The 20,076-nt window shown below is 44.8% G+C and overlaps 1 protein-coding gene across 1 annotated transcript in view; it reads right to left on the bottom strand.

Moving 5' to 3' along the window:
- TNPO1 (transportin 1) overlaps positions 1-20,076 on the bottom strand; it is a 3,819,238-nt gene that overhangs the window by 1,735,911 nt on the left and 2,063,251 nt on the right. Inside the window, exon 13 of the mRNA XM_044064437.1 lies at positions 10,854-11,025. Coding sequence (XP_043920372.1) covers positions 10,854-11,025 — 172 coding nt within the window. The remainder of the gene's footprint in view (positions 1-10,853; positions 11,026-20,076) is intronic.

Here is a 20,076-nt window from a genome sequence, read left to right as displayed (position 1 = left end):
AAAGAAGCTATTTTTTTCAGTAAGTGAGAAGGTAGGAAACAAGACAATTCAAGTTTAAGACTGGGGGGGGGCTTTCCAGTTGAGTTTCAGAACTCAGTAGAATGAGGTGATGAAATAAGACTCTAAGGAGTATCCAAGATCAGATTTATAGTAGGGGTGGGCAACTCAAATGCTATTAAGTTTAAAAGCAGAACAGCAGCTGGGCTAATTAGCTGGAAGTTATTCACTGTCTGCAAAATAATTATTTTCTAACTGACCCTACCCAAGACCTCAACTCCAAAAAGAACAAAACATTTAAAACAAAATGCAATATAAGAAAATAAGTAGTAACCAAACCTTAAAAATAACTCAAAGCAAATACCAACAAAGATCTGCAATAGGCTAGCATAGAGCAGCAAGTCAAACAAACTATACAGCTAAATAAAGATGCCACTAAATATTTTTTATTAAATGAGGAATGTTATTTCTCAGCTCTTCCCACTAATTAGCTGGATGTTGGAATCAACAATACTCCCTTTTCCTGATACTTCACTGGAGTTTCAAGTACCCAAATCACAAGGAGGATAAATTACAAGCCAAAAAAGCGGGGAGAGCAGGACAAAAATCATACTGCTGGTGCCCGAAGAGGCAAAAAGAAGTTATGTATCTACCATAACCTTCCACGTTGGTTGTCTTCATCTCGCCTTCTTTCGGAGCGGATCCTCGGCTCTGACTCGGCAATCTTCTACAGCTCGAGAGCTGTTTACTGGCTCAAGGCTACCCCTTATCCCATGATGCCTAGCGATAGCTACCCAGACCACATTTGAAATCGCTAACCCCAGACATAGCCAGAGAATCAACCTGTCCAAACAAACAGGATGAGCATACCTGTCACACTCTCTTAGTCAGTAGAGGAAACAAACCAGAGGACACTCAGCCAGTGAAACCAGAACTCCTCTCGGTCTAATAGGACAGGGGGACTGAGGGTGGGAAGCAAGAAAGAAGGCGAGATGAAGACAACCTACATGGAGTGTTATGGGAGGTACATAACTTCTTTATGTTAAGTTGTCTATCTTGCCTTCGTTCTTGCTGGTTGGGACAGCATCCCTAGCACCTACAATCGTGGGTGGCTCATTGGAACAGACTCTTCAGAACAGTGGAACCAAAGTCAGCTCTGCTCCTGGAGACCATATCGAGCTTGTAATGAGAAATAAAGGTATGAGGATTTGCCCACGTAGCAGCTGCACAGATAGAATCCATGAGCAACCTAGATTGGAAGGCTACAGAGGTGGCCAAGGCCCTAGTAGAATGACCTTTCGGTTTGATAGGTAACTCTTTGTTTCTTAATTGATAAATGAAAGTAATAATGTGAGACAACCACCTGGATACGGTCACCTTGGAAACTGGGAGACCTTGTTTGCCTAGAGCATAGGAAAGGAATAGTTGGTCCGACTTCCTTATTTCCTTAGTCCTGTGCAATAAAAACACAATTGTCTATGAACGTCCAATTGGTGTAATTTGTATTCTGTCTTGTTGGTGTGGTTAGGGTAAAACACAGGAAGGTCTATAGATTGGTTTAAATTATTTTCTGAGCAGACTTGCTAAAGAAACGAAGGATTAGTCCTCAGAGCAACCCTGTCCTTATGAAAAACCAAGTATGGAGGATGAACACATAGTGCCTGAAGTTCAGAGACGCGTCTGGCTGAAGTAATAGCTACCAGAAAGAGTGTTTTCCAAGACAACAACTTAATGGAGCAGGACGGTGCTGGTTCGAAGGGGGGCAGAATTAAGAAGGTTAGTACCAAATTAAGGTCCCATGGAGGAGGGGGATCTCTCACTGGAGGTCTAAGGAGAGTAGTCCCTCTTAAAAAGGCTTTACAGAGCTTAGGAGACATAATGTTTGAATTTGACAACCCAACATGAAAGTTAGAAATGGCCGCCAATTGAACCCTGATTGTAGCAGAAGCGGACCCAGAATGAAAAAGTTGTGCTAGGAATTCCAAAATTTCATGGACTGGGGCTGAGAAGGGATCTATGTTCCTAGCCTCTGCCCAACAAGAAAAAGGTTTCCATTTGCTAGCATAAGTTTTTCTAGTTGTGGACTTGTGAGAGGAGACAATAATCTCACGTACGGCCGGGGTAATGTTGGGAAGCCTGGCTAAGGTTGGAAGTGGAGCAACCAAGCTGTGAGCTGGAGTGTTTGGAGGGATTGATGCAGCCCGCCTGATTGATGAATCAGTAGGTCTGGAATTGGATCCAGAGTCCAGGGCTGATCGAGAAGATAATGGTGCAGGAATGGAAACCATATCTGTCGAGGCCAGTAGGGGGCAATGAGGATCATTTTGCAGCCCAACGATATTGCTTTCTGTATGAGTTTTGGAAACTGGGGAAAGGCATAAAGAAGTCCCTGAGGCCACTCGTGGACTAGAGCGTCTCTGGATGAGTAACCTGGAAGCAGAAGAAGGGAGAAGTAGCTGCTGCATTTGCTGTTGAAGGGGGTGGCAAAAGGATTGCAGCAAGGCTGAGATAAGATCCGCAACTACCTGATTCAGAGACCACACGTGAGGCATGAAAATAGCTCTGCTGAGCCTGTCCGCTATGATGTTGGACCTCCCAGGGATGTGCGTCACAATCAGAAATCGTTGGGAGGAAATCGCCCACTGCCAGAGTCTGAGTGCTTCTCGACATAGGGGGTAGAACCTGGTTCCGCCCTGCTTATTGTTGTACCACACCACTGACATGTTGTCCATTTGGATTAAAATGGTCTCAGAAGGGAGAGAGTCCTGAAGAGCTTTTGCAACGCTAGGAGCACGGCTGTAATTTCTAAGACGTTTATATGTAGATGGTACTCGTGAGGCTGCCAAGTGCCTTGGACTGTCCTGCCCTGATAATGCCCCCCTCCCCCACCCTATCAGGGAGGCATCTGTGGTCACTGTGGCAACCGGAGGGGGCTGAATGAAGGGTCTGCCCTGAGTCACTACTGGGGAGACCATCCACCAGGAAAGGTGCCTTTTGCATGCTTCTGTAATCATGATCATGTCAGACATGGGCAGCTCTTGAAAAGAACACTGTGTGAACAGAAGTCACTGAAGGATCCTCATGTGAAAACGAGCCAGTGGGATTAGAAGAATTGCCGCTGCCATGGAACCCAGAGTTTGAAGGGTGAACCTGACTTGGATTCTTTTGCTATGCATTACAATTTGTACTTGCTGGCGAATTGTAGACACCCTTTCTGGCGGTAGCCTTGCGGCTATGTCCCATGTGTCTAAGTCTGCTCCTATATAGGTGATAGATTGACATGGCAACAAGGCAGATTTTTCGAAGTTTATTGCAATTCCTAGCTGAGAGCAGATTGTGACTGTGTAGTCCCTGGCTTGCATAAGTTGATGCCTAGTAGTAGCACTGAGGAGCCAGTTGTCTAGATATGGAAACACCTGGAATCCTAGACGTCTCAGGTGAGCACTGACCACTGCCATACATTTGAACACCCTGGGGGCTGTGGTGAGACCACAGGGAAGAGCTCTGAACTCGTAATGGCTGGCTCCCAGCTGGAAGCGAAGAAATCTCCTGGAGCACCTGTCCATTTTGATATGGTAGTACGCATCCTGAAGATCTATGGAGCACATCCAATTGTTCTGACCCAGAAAGGGTAGAATGGACTGTAGCGTGACCATCCGAAACTTTGTTCTTTGAACAGACCTGTTTAGTCTGCTGAGATCCAGAATCGGTCTCCAGTCCCCTGTCTTTTTGGTACCAAAAAGAACCTTGAGTAAGTTCCGGATCCGTGTTGGTCTGCCGAGACTTCCTGGATGACTTTTTTTCTAGCAGTTTTGAAACTTCTATGACTGCTTGGTCCCTCAGATTGGGTGGAACATCTGGAAGGGATTTCCTTGACTGTAAGGGGGGTTGAGAGAAGGGAATTTTGTAACCTCCGGATATAATGGACCGTACCCCATTTGTCTTGCGTTAAATTCTACCAGGCTTTTGGGTACAGTGAAAGTCTTCCCCCGACTGCCTCCAGAGGCGGGCAACACTTCAGGGATGCTGAAAGGGCTTATCAGAGAAAGATTCTCTGTTGCCCTGGTTCTGCGGACCCCTTCTGCCATGAGGGCGGTGTCTGTTGTTGTTGTCCCCCCCCCCCGCCCCTGGAGGAAAAATCTCTACGTGTGTCAGGCGAGGCTCCCTGGGATTTTCGGAACCATATTTTACCACTCTTCTGACCCTTGGGGTATGGTTTGGAAGGAGTGGAAAAACGGACTCCCACAGCAGAGAGAGTCTTGCCTTCTTGCTCACACCTAGTCAAAGTGTCTTTCACCTGTGGTCCAAAAAGAAAGGAACCATCAAAGGGGGTGTTGGTGAATGACGCTCTAAAGGGTTCCGCAAAATTACACAGCCACATCCATGCATGCCTCCTAAGGGCCACACACGTACCTGCAGCTCTACTCGCACCATCGGCTACATAGGAAATGAGCCTCATGGAGGAGTTGACTACAGAATTAAGCGTCGCCAGCTGGGAAGCCACTTTAGCTTGAGCCCATTCAGTTAATGGATCTTGAAGGGTATCTCTGAGCTCTTTAAGGAGATCCCTCTGAAGCTGGGTAAAATGGCTTAAGTAGTTCAGTGACCTCATAGAAAAGGTCGCTAAAGCAAACATTCGCTTTCCTTATCTGTCCATGGTCCTAGACTCCTTGTTAGGAGGATGGACAGACGAAGAGGTCTCCACTAACTCTTTTTGGTGGCTGCTGCTACCACCATGGCATCAACAGGAACACCTTTGGTAAGGACCTGCTTATCATGGGGTGCTGTGATGAACTTGCCAGGTCTCCTCGGAGTTGATTCCACTGTATCCGGAGCTGACCAAGCCTTTCTGAGCCACCACTGACATAAGTGGATCGAAAGGCGGAGAAACCCAGGAGGTGGAAGGTCGGGAACCGAACGCATCCAGGAATACAGACTCATCCTCAGTAGGGGCTAGGGGATTCCAGTTCCCCCTCTGCTTAAGCATTTCTAGGATGTCCGAAAAGGAAACATCTCCAGAGGGGGATCTCGGGGACCCTTCCGAATCATCTAAGTCTGTATCAAAAGTGACAAACTCAGGGGAGTCAATGTGCTTCCTCTTGCACTTCTTCTAATGAGGGGGCTCCTCTGAATTATCAGGGGAGGCCTCGGAAGAAGAAGAAATACCCAATGGGGTGTCCTAGAGCACCGGTTCCCTACGTTTGGGGTCTGGGGGAGGAGCAGAGGTTGGCACAGGCACTACAGGGGACGGAGCCGGTGGGGCCGATAGTGGAGCTGACTCAGTAACCAGCACACTCCTCATGACATCGAAGGTGTCCCCTGCCATGATGCAGAGAAGGCTACTGTTCCGAGGAAATCTGAATCCTCCGCACCGAGAGGGACGGCTCCAAGGCCGATGTAGGAGCCGAGCTCACCTGTGCCAAAGCTCCGAGAGGGAGAACAGGGTCGGACAAGGTCCGATGCCACTCACACCCTCAGAGCCAACAAGGGAGCCCCGGCACCCTGATCCCTAGATGGATGGCACCATCGAGGGAATTGGAGCTGACGACGGAACCAAAGGTGATAGAGTTATCAGAGCCAACGGTTCCACTACTCGAACCCCAATGAACTCCAGCTCCGAGCTCAATGGAGTCGGAGGAGGAACATCGACAGAAGTGGACGGAGCCGACACCTGTTGAGGAGGGCTGAACAACATCTTGGCAAGTGCCTGCGACTTTAGCAACATACTGACCATTCTCTCCACGTCGTGATCCGACAGCCTAGAGGATCAAGAGGAGTGAGAAGATCTGTGACTGCGCTTGCTCTGAAGCAGGGGAGACTGAGGAGCTGAATGTATTGATTCCAAAGAAGGGGACCTCAGCCTCTTGTGGCTCCGTGAAGGCTCCGAAGTTTCTGATGGAGCCGACAGGGAGATAGTCTTATCAGCTCCAGCCGGAACCGAAGTAGCAGGTAGAGCCGACGGCTTGGTATGTTTAGGGGATTTCACAGGCTGAGTCTTGGCCAGTGAATCCTGGGGCTTTAAAAGACCGCTAAGAATAAGCTTATTCTTACGCTCCCGCAGAACACTTGGACTACATGCATGGCAGATAGAACAAGAGTCCTGCAGGTGCACAGCGCCTAAACAATAGACAAAAGAAGTGTGCCCATCTGTCAGAGACATTTTCTGACAGCATGTCACACTTCTTGAACCCAGACACTTTGGATTCTTTTGACATCCTGTAACAAGAAATACAACAATAGCCAACAAATCAAAATACAGTCTACAGAAAAACACAGTATACTACAGACTAAAGCTAAAGTTTTTTTTTTTTTTTTTTTTTTTTTTAAAAAGGAAAGCCTCTAACTTAAACAGCTAGCCTATAAAGAAGGTAGAAGGAAAGCCGCTAACCTGACAAGAAAAGGATAAGGAGGGGGGAGGGGGAGAACTCTCTAAATTAAACGAGTTCTACAAGAAAGGGAAGGAAGCTACAAATGCACACTTAGCTAACACAACAAAAATAAGACTAAAAGTTAACAATAACCCCTAGGAAAAAGACTATTTCTAGTAAAAAAAAAAGTTCTATAAAGAAACTTTATATGAGCCTGAGCCAGAAAAACGACACCTCGCAGCTAAAGTGGCAAACAAGATCTGGGTAGCTATCGCTAGGCATCATGGGATAAGGGGTAGCCTCAAGCCAGTAAACAGCTCTCGAGCTATAGAAGATGGCCGAGTTGAAGCCGAGCATCAGCTCTGATCCCAACCAGCAAGAACGAAGGCGAGACAGACAACTTAACATCATATGCTACATGAATGGTGGTGGAATTTAAATAATACAAACCTGAACTTTTAATGTTAAAATGTTGACAGCATTGCTCCATACAAATGTTAATACTAAGGAGGCCACATAAAGACCTTACACAGGACTGTCAAGCCCTGCTGCATTTCCACTCAACTATTTTTAGAGCTAGAGCTCTACAAACTAACTCTATTTTTAGAGGTACATGTCCCTATATCCTTCTATAACTCTGACATTGTACTCCTAACAGAGACCTGGCTCAAGCCCCACATCAAAGATACCACCATAGCCCCTCCTGGTTAAAACATCCTTAGATGTGATCAAATAGTTAAAAGAGGCGGGGGCATTGCCCTGCTTTACAGGCACAACCTTACTCTCCAACAAATGTGTAAAGATATCCCCACTTTTGGCTATGCAGAAACCCTGTTCGCAAATATAAAATGAAACCAGCAGAAACAACTCAACTTTATGGGTATGTACTTACCACCAGGTGACAATACTGCCACATTAGAGTCCATTTTACATTGGACTTCCACCGCCCTCCCTCAGGAGACAGTTATCCTGGGGGACTTCAACACTGATTGGGCCTCTATCATGGCATCCTACCCGAAGTACCATTTAAAACTATTTAACTTCACACAGCTTATCCAAACCCCCAACCGTATAGACAATCACCAAAAAGCAATCCATATTAGACCTGATCCTAACTAACAAGCCTTCATCTGCCAGTATATCTGGTACGTTACCAGACTGCCTCAATGATCACCTTCCCACATTCACACTGACAGCACACAAAACCCATAAACCTCCCCCCCATCCTACTTTCTATCTGTAGTTCCAAAAATTTCCTACCAAACTAATTCAACGCCTCAAAAAAAAAAAAAAAAAGGTCACCTCTTAACACTCTACCATCAGATGAAGCTGTGGAGTACTTTAATACTACATTCTTGGATATCCTTAATCTTATGGCCCCACAGTGTATAATTTGTACTAAAACCAACCCAGCCCCCTGGATCTCAAAGGACACAAGAGCCCTACTCAAACAACGAGACACAGCTTGGACAACCTGATGTACCAACAAAGCAAGTACAAATCGAAAATACTTCCTAGAGCTCAGAAACAAAGAAAAAAATCAAATATGCAATAACAAAAAAGTTGTTATATCCAGCTACAAAAAACTCTCAACAACAATCCACACAAATTCTGGTCCACAATCAACCACATTCTCCAACCAGGCAAAAATCACCTCCCCAAGCCCTAACACTGAAGGTGATATCAATGATATTGCCACCCAGTTTAATGACCATTTCACCTCCTCCATCCAAAAGTTATTCAACTATTTCCCCACTACTACTACAAATACCCCCAAAATACAAAACTGTCACCATAAGACCAACTCCCAATTCTCTCTTAAACCAGTTCCAAATGACCTAATTTGTAAACACCTTGCCAAATTGAAACCCACTATTCTCACTGCTGATAAACTCCCTGCTGATTACCTCAGGATTGCCGCCTCTGCCATCGCCTACCTTATTTTCATACTCATCAATAAATCCATAGCTGAACACGCTATCCCCTCTCTGGAAATTTTCTTACATCGTCCCCCTACACAATGGTGGTTCCTCGACACAACTTAGTAATTATCGCACCACAGATGTACTACCTCCCCTATCAAAAATCTAAGAAAAATGTGTACACACCCAACTACTGAATCATCATCTTCAATATAACCTGCTAGCAAATTCCCAACATGGATTTCAGCCAAACCATAATACCACCTCTGCCCTTATACCCTTTACTGACCATGTCAACCAACAAAGAAAACTTAGTATATGTTGTCTTCCTAGACCTAGGTTCATAGGTTCATAGATTAGTACTAGGCTAATTGCCTTTGCGAGCCATTTTAAGCCTAGCCAATTATCCACCTGTGAGATTCAAACCCTGTACCTTGTGTTTGTAAGACAAACACCTTAACCATTAGGCCACCCTCCCAACCGTCAAAGACATTTGACACAGTATCCCACTGCAAATTACTATCGACTCTCACTGAGCTCAGTCTGGACAACTCCTCTCTGCTGTGGTTTAAAAATTATCTGTCACTCTGGCAACAAGCTGTTAAAATGACATAACTCTCTCTCCTCTCCTCCCAGTGGAGCAAGGTGTTCCGCAAGGATCCATTTGTGATCTCTTACTGTTTTCCATCTTTACCAATAACCTCCTCATGGCTACCCAACAAACTAATATAGTACAGTATGCTGATGACACCACCATTATTTGCTCACCCCCCTCTCTGCAATTACTCCAAGACAGAACCCAGGAAGCCTTCACTACTATAGAAAAATGGCTAAATTCCTCCTAACTCATACTAAAACCATCTAAGATCCAACCCATGATCTTCCACCCACCCAAAACGTTCACCCCTACCTCACCATTCTTAGCATCCTCCAACAATACCCTTATCACACCAGTAACTCAAGCCAAGCTACTAGGTGTAACTATTGACCAAAACCTAAAATTCGACAAACATATAGCACTAACAATTGCCAAAGTTCATAAAAAATTAGGTTCACTCTACCACTGCAAGAGCTTCCTCACACAGGAATCCCGAATCACTCTCTCTCATACCCATCTACTCTCCATCTTACTATACACTTCCCCAGTTCTAACTAACCTAAACAAATCTGACCTCCTGAAACTATCTACCTGTTATAATAAAATCTCAAAATTTGCAACCAATGCTAAGTTTTGTTCTCACCACTGCCTCTCCTTAATCCAACTAGGATGGTTAGAACTCCCTAACCAATCAACTTCTCCTGACCCATCAACTGCTATACCAACCAATACCTCCCTACTGACTGTTACCAATTGCTTACATAGTTCAGGCCAATCCCTTTATTCCTATGCAGTTGCTAAGGCCTGGAACTCTCTACCCCCTGACATTAGATGTCTAAATAGTAAACATACCTTCAAATCCCTACTAAAAGATCTCCTATCCAAAACTTTGATATGTTCCTGTACAGAACCAGACTAATTTCATCCGTTTCTGAGTTTCAACATCCCTAGATCACAGATGCACTGTTCAGTTTCATTTAGTGCATAGTACTGTGAACCAGGTGTTTAGGCCACCTTTATAGTTATGATTTCTAATTTATGACCTTGTTTGTCTATGGACACATCTGTTTGTATTTATGTTCAAGCAACCGTACATTTGTTTTACAATATCTTGTTTAATTTGTTACTCAATATTTTAACCACTGTATGCTGCATCATTTGTAAAACTCTGATTTTACTCCTTTTATATGTTCTATGCTCTTTTTTACTTTTTTTATTTATTTTATTTATTTATTTAACAATTTATTAACAGGAAAGTCCAACTTGGAACAAAGCCAATTTTCAGCGGAGGCCCGAGGAGAAAGGCTCCAGATGCATGTCTTTGTAATGTGGGAGGAAACCGGAGCACCCAGAAGAAATCCACACGAATGCAGGGAGGACATGCAGACTCTGCACAGAAGGCATCCCAGCCAAGAATCGAACCAGATAACCTCTTGCTGTGAGGCGACGCTACCGCTGCACCACTGCGCTATCCAAAATGTACTTAATGTATTAAATGTACTTAATAGCTATGGTTATATCATTTTTTATTACTTTTATAATTTTTTTACTATGTATCTGGAGCTTTTCTCCCCAGGCTTCCGATGAAAACAGTCACATTGTGTCCAGTCGGACTTACCTGGTAAACAAATGGAAAATAAATAAATACATACATACATGCATACATTTTTCCCCTCTACATTTTTCTTTCTTAAACATTTGCTTACAAGGTTGCCAGACTGGTCCAGTAAACCCTTTTCAGCCACGACACCAGTGTAATAGAAATAGGAAAAAAAATAAAAATCATAATAGAACACATAACAGACACATGTAAAGTACTAGTCACCTAGCCTACATCTGAAAAGGGGGGGGGGGACAGCAAAAGTACAACTGGGTATCAGACACATGCCATTTTATTATACAGTTCCTGAAGCAAGCAAAACAATCCTTTTAAGCTTAATTAGTTTTTATATTAGAAAAATAACTTACCTGTTTATTTAGATGGTGCCCAACAGAGTCTGCTAATGTTCCTATGGCATCATACAATATAAGGAGGTTTTTATGTTGATACTTGCTAAAGGCAAAAACCAGTGTATCCAATATGTAAGCCAAATATGGCACTAGTTCTGTGCATGCTTCTTCTTCTAGGGTAGCAAAGGCACTAAAATGAAGAACAAGTTACCAAATTAATGAAAAAACATCCCTATTAATCCCCAAGAAATATTTAATTTACAAGAATAGGATAGAAGAATCAAAAATCTAAAGGAAATGTAATGCTAAACTAATATGGCAAACTGAAATACCCATTCTTTAAAATGGGTATGTGAACAATACCTTAAATTACTACACTAAGACTATAGAATTTATTATCTGCACACTGTTAACAGCAGAACAAAATCACACAAGAAAACATTAAGTAACTACAATGCCAAGCAAATGACAGCACAAAGCACAAGCAAAATATAAACAAAAATTGGTGCAACAAAAGACAACTTTATGCACACTTAATGCCAAAACAGAGTCAAACCAAGGAGTAAGACAAGCAGATTAAAATCATGACTAATACATTAGATTTTAAAACCCACAAAATGTTAATGGAGGTTGTTAAAAGGGAAATCCTGTTCCCACAATGTGCAGTGACCTCAACATTGGTTACATTGACAAAATGGTAAAGGTTCCTGCATAGGAAAGTATAGTTATGCAAATTGCACTTACCCATAACATTAAATGTTTTGAATTCCTCACAGCTGAGGTAGTCTTTATGCCATATACAGTGGATACAAAAAGTGTGCACACCCCTGTTAAAATGCTAGGATTTTGTGATATAAAAAATGAGACCACAATAAATCATTTCAAAACTTGTCCGACCTTTAATGTGATCTATAACATGTACAATTCAATTGAAAAACAAATCTGTTAGGGGAAAAAATATAAAAAATAAAAAATATACAATAAGCTGGTTGCATTAAGTGTACACACCCTTAAACTAATACTTTGTTGAAGCACCTTTTGATTTAATTACAGCATTCAGTCTTCTTGGGTACACACCTGCCATCAACTAGAGAGACTCAGATTAAACCCAAAGTTCAGCTGTCCTGTAGGATTTATCTGACATTTGCATAATTGCCTGCTACAGCAAAAGCCATTGTTCGCAGACAGCTTACAAAGCATCAAAGGGATCTCATTGTTGAAAGGTATCCATCAGGAGAAGGGTACAAAAAATTTTCCACAGCATTGGATACACTACGGAACACAGTGAAAACAGTTATCAAAAAGTAAAGAAAATATGGGACAACGGTGAAACTGCAAAGAACTAGATGTCCCTACAAAACTGATGAAAAGACAGACAAAAACTGGTCAGGGAGGCTGCCAAGAGACCTACAGCAACACTGAAGGAGCTGCAGGAATTTCTGGCAAGTACTGGTTGTGTACTACATGCGACAACAATCTCCCATATTCTTCTCATGTCTGGACTACGGGATAGGGTTGCAAGACAGAGGCCTTTTCTTACACAGAAAAACATCCAGGACAGACTAAAATTTGCAAAACAATACATCAAGTCTCCCAAAATCATGTGTGAAAATGTGTCATGGTCTGATGAGGCCAAGGTTGAACTTTTTGGCCACAATTCCAAAAGGTACATTTGGCGCAAAAACAACACTTCGCACCACCAAAAGAAACCATCCCCACGGTGAAGCATGGGGGTGGCAGTATCATGCTTTGTGGTTGCTTTTCTTCAGCTGAAACTGGTGCTTTAGTCAAGGTGGAGGGAATTACAAACAGTTCCAAATACCAGTCACTTCTGGCCCAAAACCTTCAGATATCTGCTAGAAAGCCGAAGATGAAGAGGAATTTCACCTTTCAACACGACAATGACCCCAAGCATACATCCAAACCAACAGAAGAATGGCTTCACCAGAAGAAAATGAAAGTTTTGGAATGGCCCAGCCAGAGCCCAGACAAATCCAATAGAAAATCTGTGGGGTGACCTGAAGATGGCTATGCACTAGAGATGCCCTCGCAATCTGACAGATTTGGTGCACTTTTGCACGGAAGAGTGAGCAAATATTGCCAAGTGAAGATGTGCCATGCTGCTAGACTCCTACCCAAGAAGACTGAATGTTGTAATTAAATTAAAAGGTGCTTCAACAAAATATTACTTTAAGGTTGGCACACTTATGCAACCAGCTTATTGTACGTTTATTTTTTATATTTTTTCCCCTAACAGATGTTTGCTTTTCAAATGCATTGTTCAGGTTATAGGTCACATTAAAGGTGGGAAAAGTTTTGACATGATTTACTGTGGTCTCATATTTTTATATCACAAAAACCTGGCATTTTAACAGGTGTGTATATATGTTTTATAGCCAGTGTAGGTTGATTCATGCATAGGAAATAATTCACCAGCTTCAAACAGTTCCACCCTCCCCCTATACCTTCACTCTTGTCTGCTGAATGGATAACTCCAAGAGGGGCTATCTGAGATCAGTAAAGATTTTGTTAGGACTTGCTTGCCTATACAAACAGAGAAGCCTAACATTCCTGAAACAACTGACCAATATTAACAAGGGAACATATAAAGTAGATACAAACACAACCCTACTTTATTCCCCAACTACAACAATTCACAAGAGTAGAGGGACGAAGGCTGGGTACAGCTAATGCAGCTGTGAATTTGAACATCTACTGTTATGGGTAAATGCAACTTATGCCACTGTACCACGATAATTATTCCCAATGCTTCAGTAGCCTCTAAACTATATAGACTGACTAACAAAACCTATCCAACCTGGGAGGAGGAAGGATATGGATCTAGGAAACCACAGAGAATGGTCTTAGCAAAGCTAGACCTCTAAATGGATTTGTAAAAACATGTACAGAGGACCACTAAACTGCCACTAGAACGCTTTTAGATTTCATCCCAATCCAGTATGAGATCAAAGACAAGGCTCTAGCAGAATGTGCCTTGATACTGCCTGGAATGGCATTAAAATGGTGGGAATACAGAAAGTAATAACTGAGGACAACAACCTGGAAAGTGTCTGTTTAGACGCAGCATATCAAGAAGTTATGTACGCACCATAACGTTCGATGTATGTAGTCCATCTCGCCTCACATTCTTACCTGTGGGTTTGGAGCCGAATATCGGCTCCGACTCGGCCTATTTTACTAGCTCAAAAGTCTCTGATTGGCTGGGCTAAGAGGGTATCCCATGGTACACTGCTCCATATCCTCAGATCTAGTTTGCTGCTAACAACATAATTACTTCATACATACCTCGCATCCATACAAACAAAAAACTATCCAAAGGGACTCTGCAGGAGACAACCTAACTTCCAAATCCTCCAGGCAGGGGGAAGGCGGGAGGGTAAGTAAGAATATGAGGCAAGATGGACTACATACATTGAACGTTATGGTGAGTACATAACTTCTTGATGTTATGTAGTCCTATCTCGCCTACATTCTTACCCGTGGGACAGCATCCCTAGCACCTACATCCTGGGTGGCTCATAGGAAAATACTCCTGAGAACTGTGGAGTCAAATGAAGATCTGCCCCTGGAAACCATGTCCAATTTGTAATGAGAAACAAAGGTGTGAGGAGAAGCCTAAGGAGCTGCAGCACAAATATCATCCATTGACAATCTAGCTTGATAGGCTGTGGATGTGGTGACTGCTCTTGTGGAATGGGCTTTTACTGGAAAAGGCAAATTTTTACCTGCTGTCTGATAGATGAAGGAGATACAGCTAGCTATCCATCTAGAGAGCGTGACCTTGGATACCAGAGAACCAAACCGTTTTTTCGAAAAAGAGACAAAGAGTTGGTCAGATTTCTGGATATCTTTTGTCCGGTGTAGATAGAAGCGTAACCGTCTATGTACATCCAATTGATGAAATCTGAATTCTGCCTTGTTAGAAAAGTTGGGGAAGAAAACCGGCAGCTCAACAGACTGATTCATATTAGACACAGGAGCCACTTTGGGAAGGAATGATGGGTTTGGTCTAAGAGAGACCCTATCTTTATGGAAGATCAAATATGGGGGTTTGATGGAGAGGGCTTGAATTTCGGAGACCAGCCTCGCTGAAGTGACTGCTGTTAAAAATGCTGTTTTCCATGTTAAACATTTTAACTCACAGGTAGCTGCAGGCTCAAATGTTGGAAGAGTGAGGGTTTGAAGAACAAAATTGAGGTCCCAGGGCATGACAGGTTGGGATACTGGGGGACAAAGTAATAGAGTACCTTTAAGGAATGCTTTACATAGTCTGTGTGCCGTAAGGCTAGGTTCATTGGTCACGTAGAAGTTTGATATAGCCGCCAGCTGAACTTTGATGGTGGCTGATGCGGACCCTTGATAGAACAGCATAGACAAAAACTCCAGAATCAAATCAATTGGAGCCGTGTAGGGATCAATGCCTCTAGAATGAGCCCAGAGAGAGAACCTTTTCCATTTGCTAGAGTAGATTTTTCTAGTGGATGGTTTATGAGAGGACGATAATACATGGACCACTTCTGGTGAAAAATTGTGATGTCTGACTAATGATGGAAGTGGAGTAGGCAGGCTGTCAACCGGAGTGTCCTTAGAGTGGGGTGGAACTGTCCCATGTGCATCAGTAAATCTGGAAGAGGTTGCAGAATCCAAGGAGTATCCACAATGTAAGGTTGAAGGAAGCGGAACCATACCTGACGAGGCCAGTGTGAGGCAATCAAAATCTTTCTGCTTCCCAAGGATTGTGCTTTCTGAATCACCCTTGAGAGAAGGGGAAACGGAGGGAAAGCATAAAGCAAACCAGAGGGCCAATTGTGAGCTAGGGCATCCCTGGGTGATTTCCCCCGGTGGGGGGATCAGCGAGTAGTAGTTGCTGCATTTCACATTGAGAGGGCTGGCAAAAAGGTCGCAGCAAGGCTGACCCCATCTGCTGAAGATTCGCTCTGCAACCAGGCGATTCAGGGACCACTCATAGGGCATAAGAATTGCCCTGCTTAGCTTGTCCGCTATTACATTCCTCGGAATGTGCGTTGCCACCAGAAACCATTGGGAAGCTATTGCCCAATGCCACAAGTGCATGGCCTCTCTGCATAGTGGGTAAAATCGGGTTCCCCCCTTGCTTGTTGAGATACCACACTACTGACAAGTTGTCCGAGTGTATCGCAATAGTCCCTAGAGGGAGAACTCCTTGAAGTGCCTGCAATGCAAGAAGCACTGCTCTCATCTCCAGGACGTTTATGTGCAGATGTATCTCATGCTCCTGCCACGTGCCTTGGACCGTCCTGCCGAGATAATGCCCCCCCCCCAATCTGGGAGGCGTCTGTGGTCACCGTGGCAACATGGATGGTTGGAACAAAGGTCTTTCCCCCGTTCAAGTTGTTGGTGCACAGCCACCAACAGAAGTCCTGCTTGCATCTGTCCGTCATTAAGATTGGGTGGGATAGCGGAAGTCTTTGAAGAGACCATTGGACAAAGAGGAGCCATTGAAGAAGTCTCATGTGTAATCTCGCTAGGGGAACCAACATGATAGTCGCCGCCATGGTACCTAGGAGTTGTAGAATCAGTCTTGCCCTCGCATGTCTCAGGGGCATCAGTGTGAGTATTTGTTGTTGCAACCCTGTGATCCTCTCTTGTGGTAAGAATGCTCGCATTTGAATGGTGTCCAACTCTGCTCCTATAAAGGTGACACGCTGTAAGGGCAATAAGGCAGATTTTTTCCAGTTTATTGTGATGCCTAATCGGTGACATAGACTGATGGTAGCGTCCCTGGTCTGAATTAATTGATGCCTGGTGGGGGCGGAAAGGAGTCAGTCGTCCAGGTACAGAAACACCTGGAATCCTTGATGTCTCAAATGAGCAGTCACCACTGCCATACACTTGGTGAACACCCTGGGGGCTGTGGTGAGACCAAAGGGCAGGGCTCGAAACTGGAAGTGACTGGCTCCCAGCCGGAAGCGCAGGTGACACCTGGATGCCCTGTCCATTTTGATATGGTAGTAAGCATCCTTGAGGTCAATGAAACACATCCATACTTCCTCTCCCAACAATGGGAGAATCGACTGTAGAGTGACCATACGGAATTTGGACATGTGTATGTAAATGCTGAGTTGACCGAGATCTAGTATGGGTCTCAGGTCCCCTGTTCTTTTCGGCACCAAAAAGAATCTTGAGCAAGTCCCTAGTCCGATTTGGTCTGAGGGGACTGGTTGGATGGCTCCTTTTTCTAGCAGCTGAGATATCTCTGAGGCTGCTTGATCCCTTTGACTGGGTGGAACGTCCGGGATTTTTCTTATTGGAGGGGGTACTGAAGAGAATGGAATGAGGTAACCTCCGGAAATTATCCTTAATACCCTTCAGTCCTGGGTAATGTTTTCCCAGGCTTCTGGATACAAGGAAATTCAACCCCCGACTGGCTCCTGATAAGCACAGTCGGGCACACCCTCAGGAATGAGAGTATGGGGAGCCACGGAAGGAGTCACAGTCTCCGGAATTGCGGGGGCCCCCTCTGCCTCTGGGGCAACGTCTTCCTGAATAACTCCCCCCTCCCCTGCCTCTGGGGGGGGGGGATTCACCTTGTGCGGCAGGAAAAAACCTTTGTGATTTCTTGAACCCCCCGCTGGGCCTTGGGATAAGGCCTAGATGGAAGGGAAAAACGGACCCCTACGGCAGACAGGGTCTTTCCCTCTTGCTTGCACCTGGTGAGGGTGTCTTTCACTTTGGTCCCAAACAAGGAGGAACCATCAAATGGGGCATCAGTGAAGGAAGACTTGAAGGCCTCCACAAAGTGACATAGCTTGCCTTCTAAGGGCGACCCCTGAGCTGGCTGCCCTACTCGCTCTCTCAGCCGCATACGAAATGAGTCGCATGGATGAGTTTGCGATGGAGTTGAGGGTAGAAACCTGTGCGTTAACTGTCTGAGCCACCGCCTCAGGTATGTTACCCGCAAGAGTATATCCCAGTTCTTTGAGGAGATCTCTCTGGAGCCGAGTGAAATGAGACAAGTAATTCAGCGACCGTAAAGTGAAGGTTGCTGAAGACAGGGTACACTTCCCGTACCGGTCCATAGTCCTAGACTCTTTGTTAGGAGGATGGACCGAAGACAAAGACTCTGCAACTTCCTTCTGGGTGGCTGCCGCCACCACCATGGCATCTACAGGGACTCCCTTTGACAGAAACTCTTTTCCCTGAGGGGCGGAGAGAAATTTGTTGGGACGCCTGGGTACAGGCTCCACAGAATCAGGTTTTTCCCACACCCTTCAACAAATAAGGTCAAGAAGTTCATCGAAGGGTGGAGACACCCAGGAGGTGGAGGGTTGAGCACCAAAAGCCTTAAGGAATACTGACTCCTCCTCGGAAGGAGTTTTGGAAGGCCAGTCTCCTCTGTTTCAGTATCTCCAGGATATCGGAAAAGGAAACATCATCAGAGGAAGACTTGGGAGATCCTTCCGATTTCTCGAGGTCAGTATCGGAAGTGAGAGACTCGTCCTGGGAGTCTCTGTGCTTCCTCTTGCACAATTTCTTTCTGGGAGGTTCCACAGGCTCTGAGAGACCTTCAGAAAGTGGGGGACCACTCGTGGGGGGTGTCCTTAGGGCCTGCAGCTCTACTGTCCAAGGATAGGTGAGTGTCAGAAGCTCTCGTCAGAGTTGTAGGGGATGGAATGACTGACCCAGGTGATGTAGCTGACGATCTGGCCAGCGTGCTCTGTATGTCCTCAAAGGCAGGTGCCCCCCCCCCCCCGAGTCCGAGGACCAACCTCCAAGGCCACGACCGGGGTCCCCCGAGCCGATGCACCGAGTGGGAGACTTGAAACCAAAAGATGTCCCGAAGTATCCCCTTCGGGCCCAACCAAGGAGATCCGAGTCTCGAACCAACATGGTCGGAGCAGAGGTCGGCACCGATAAGCCCAAGGGAGCAGGCGCAAGAACATCACTCAGAGCGGAACATACCGGCTCCAACGACAAAGATGTGCTCGGAGGAGGAATCATCGAAACAGTCACAGGAACTGTCTCCGGAGCCGACTGGGTCGGAGCCGAAAACAATTTTGCCAACACCGGCGACTGCAGGAGCCTCTGCACTACCATATCAACATCCAAATCAGAAAGCCTGGAGGATTTGGAGGAGATGGATGGAGATTGGGATCTCTTATCTGGTGAACCATGCCTCACACTAGGCAACCGGCTCTGAATGGGTTCGAGAATAATCAGAGTGGACGCCGATTCACTTAACACAGATACCTCCTACAGCCCCGAGGACAGTGGAGCTGAGGAAGCAGAGTCCAATATAGTAATTTTCTCTGGAGGGTCCGAAGATGCAGATGGAGCCGGAGACCTTTTCTTGGACTTGGAAGCTTTAGATTTCGACTGGGAACTGGAAGCTGAATCTATAGCTTCCTCAAAAGACAGTTTAAGCAGTCCCTTTAAAATCAATTTGTTTTTCCTCTCTTGGGGCACCCTAGGACTGAACGCGTGGCAAAAGCTACACGACTCCTGTAAGTGGATGGCTCCAAGGCAGTAGACACACACACAGAGTGTCCATCTGTGATGGACATTTTATATCCGCATTTTGAACATTTTTTAAAGCCAGAAGGCTTATGTTCCTTCTGATCCTTAGACATTATCTCTAACTCTAGAGAACAGTTAACAAACTTTTCCAAAACGGGCGGGAAAGCCCACAAGTAGACTAGCGAACAGTACTACACAGACTCAGTGAACCCCTAAATAAATGATTAGGGACAAAAAAGACACCACTGCAAGAACCTCTAACTAAAACGGTTCTTAAGACAACACAGAGACAAACACACAAAAAATCTCAAACTAAGGGAGGACTAGGTCCTCTAGCTAAAATGGGCCTAGCCCATGGGAACAGTTAGGGATACCACAAAACACCAAGAAAACACACAATCACAGCGACAGCAGCAAGATATAGCAATTAAAATAGCTTTTGGGTATAAAGTAACCAATTTCTCAAGAGAAATAAGTCAAAATAAGGTACATAGCCACAGCCAAGCGAGACCATGTCCGAGCTCTACAAGTGGCAAACGAGATCTGGGGATATGGAGCAGTGTACCATAGGATACCCTCTTAGCCCAGCCAATCAGAGACTTTTGAGCTAGTAAAACAGGCAGAGTCACAGCCGATATTCGGCTCCGAACCCACGGGTAAGAATGTAGGCGAGATAGGACTACATAACATCCCTTTTTTACCTCTTGATAAGAAATAAATAACT

Source organism: Protopterus annectens, chromosome 2.part2 (genome assembly GCF_019279795.1).
Source record: "Protopterus annectens isolate FY-2018-M chromosome 2.part2, PAN1.0, whole genome shotgun sequence".
NCBI lineage: Eukaryota > Metazoa > Chordata > Ceratodontiformes > Protopteridae > Protopterus > Protopterus annectens.
This window is presented reverse-complemented; position numbering and strand designations above follow the sequence as displayed.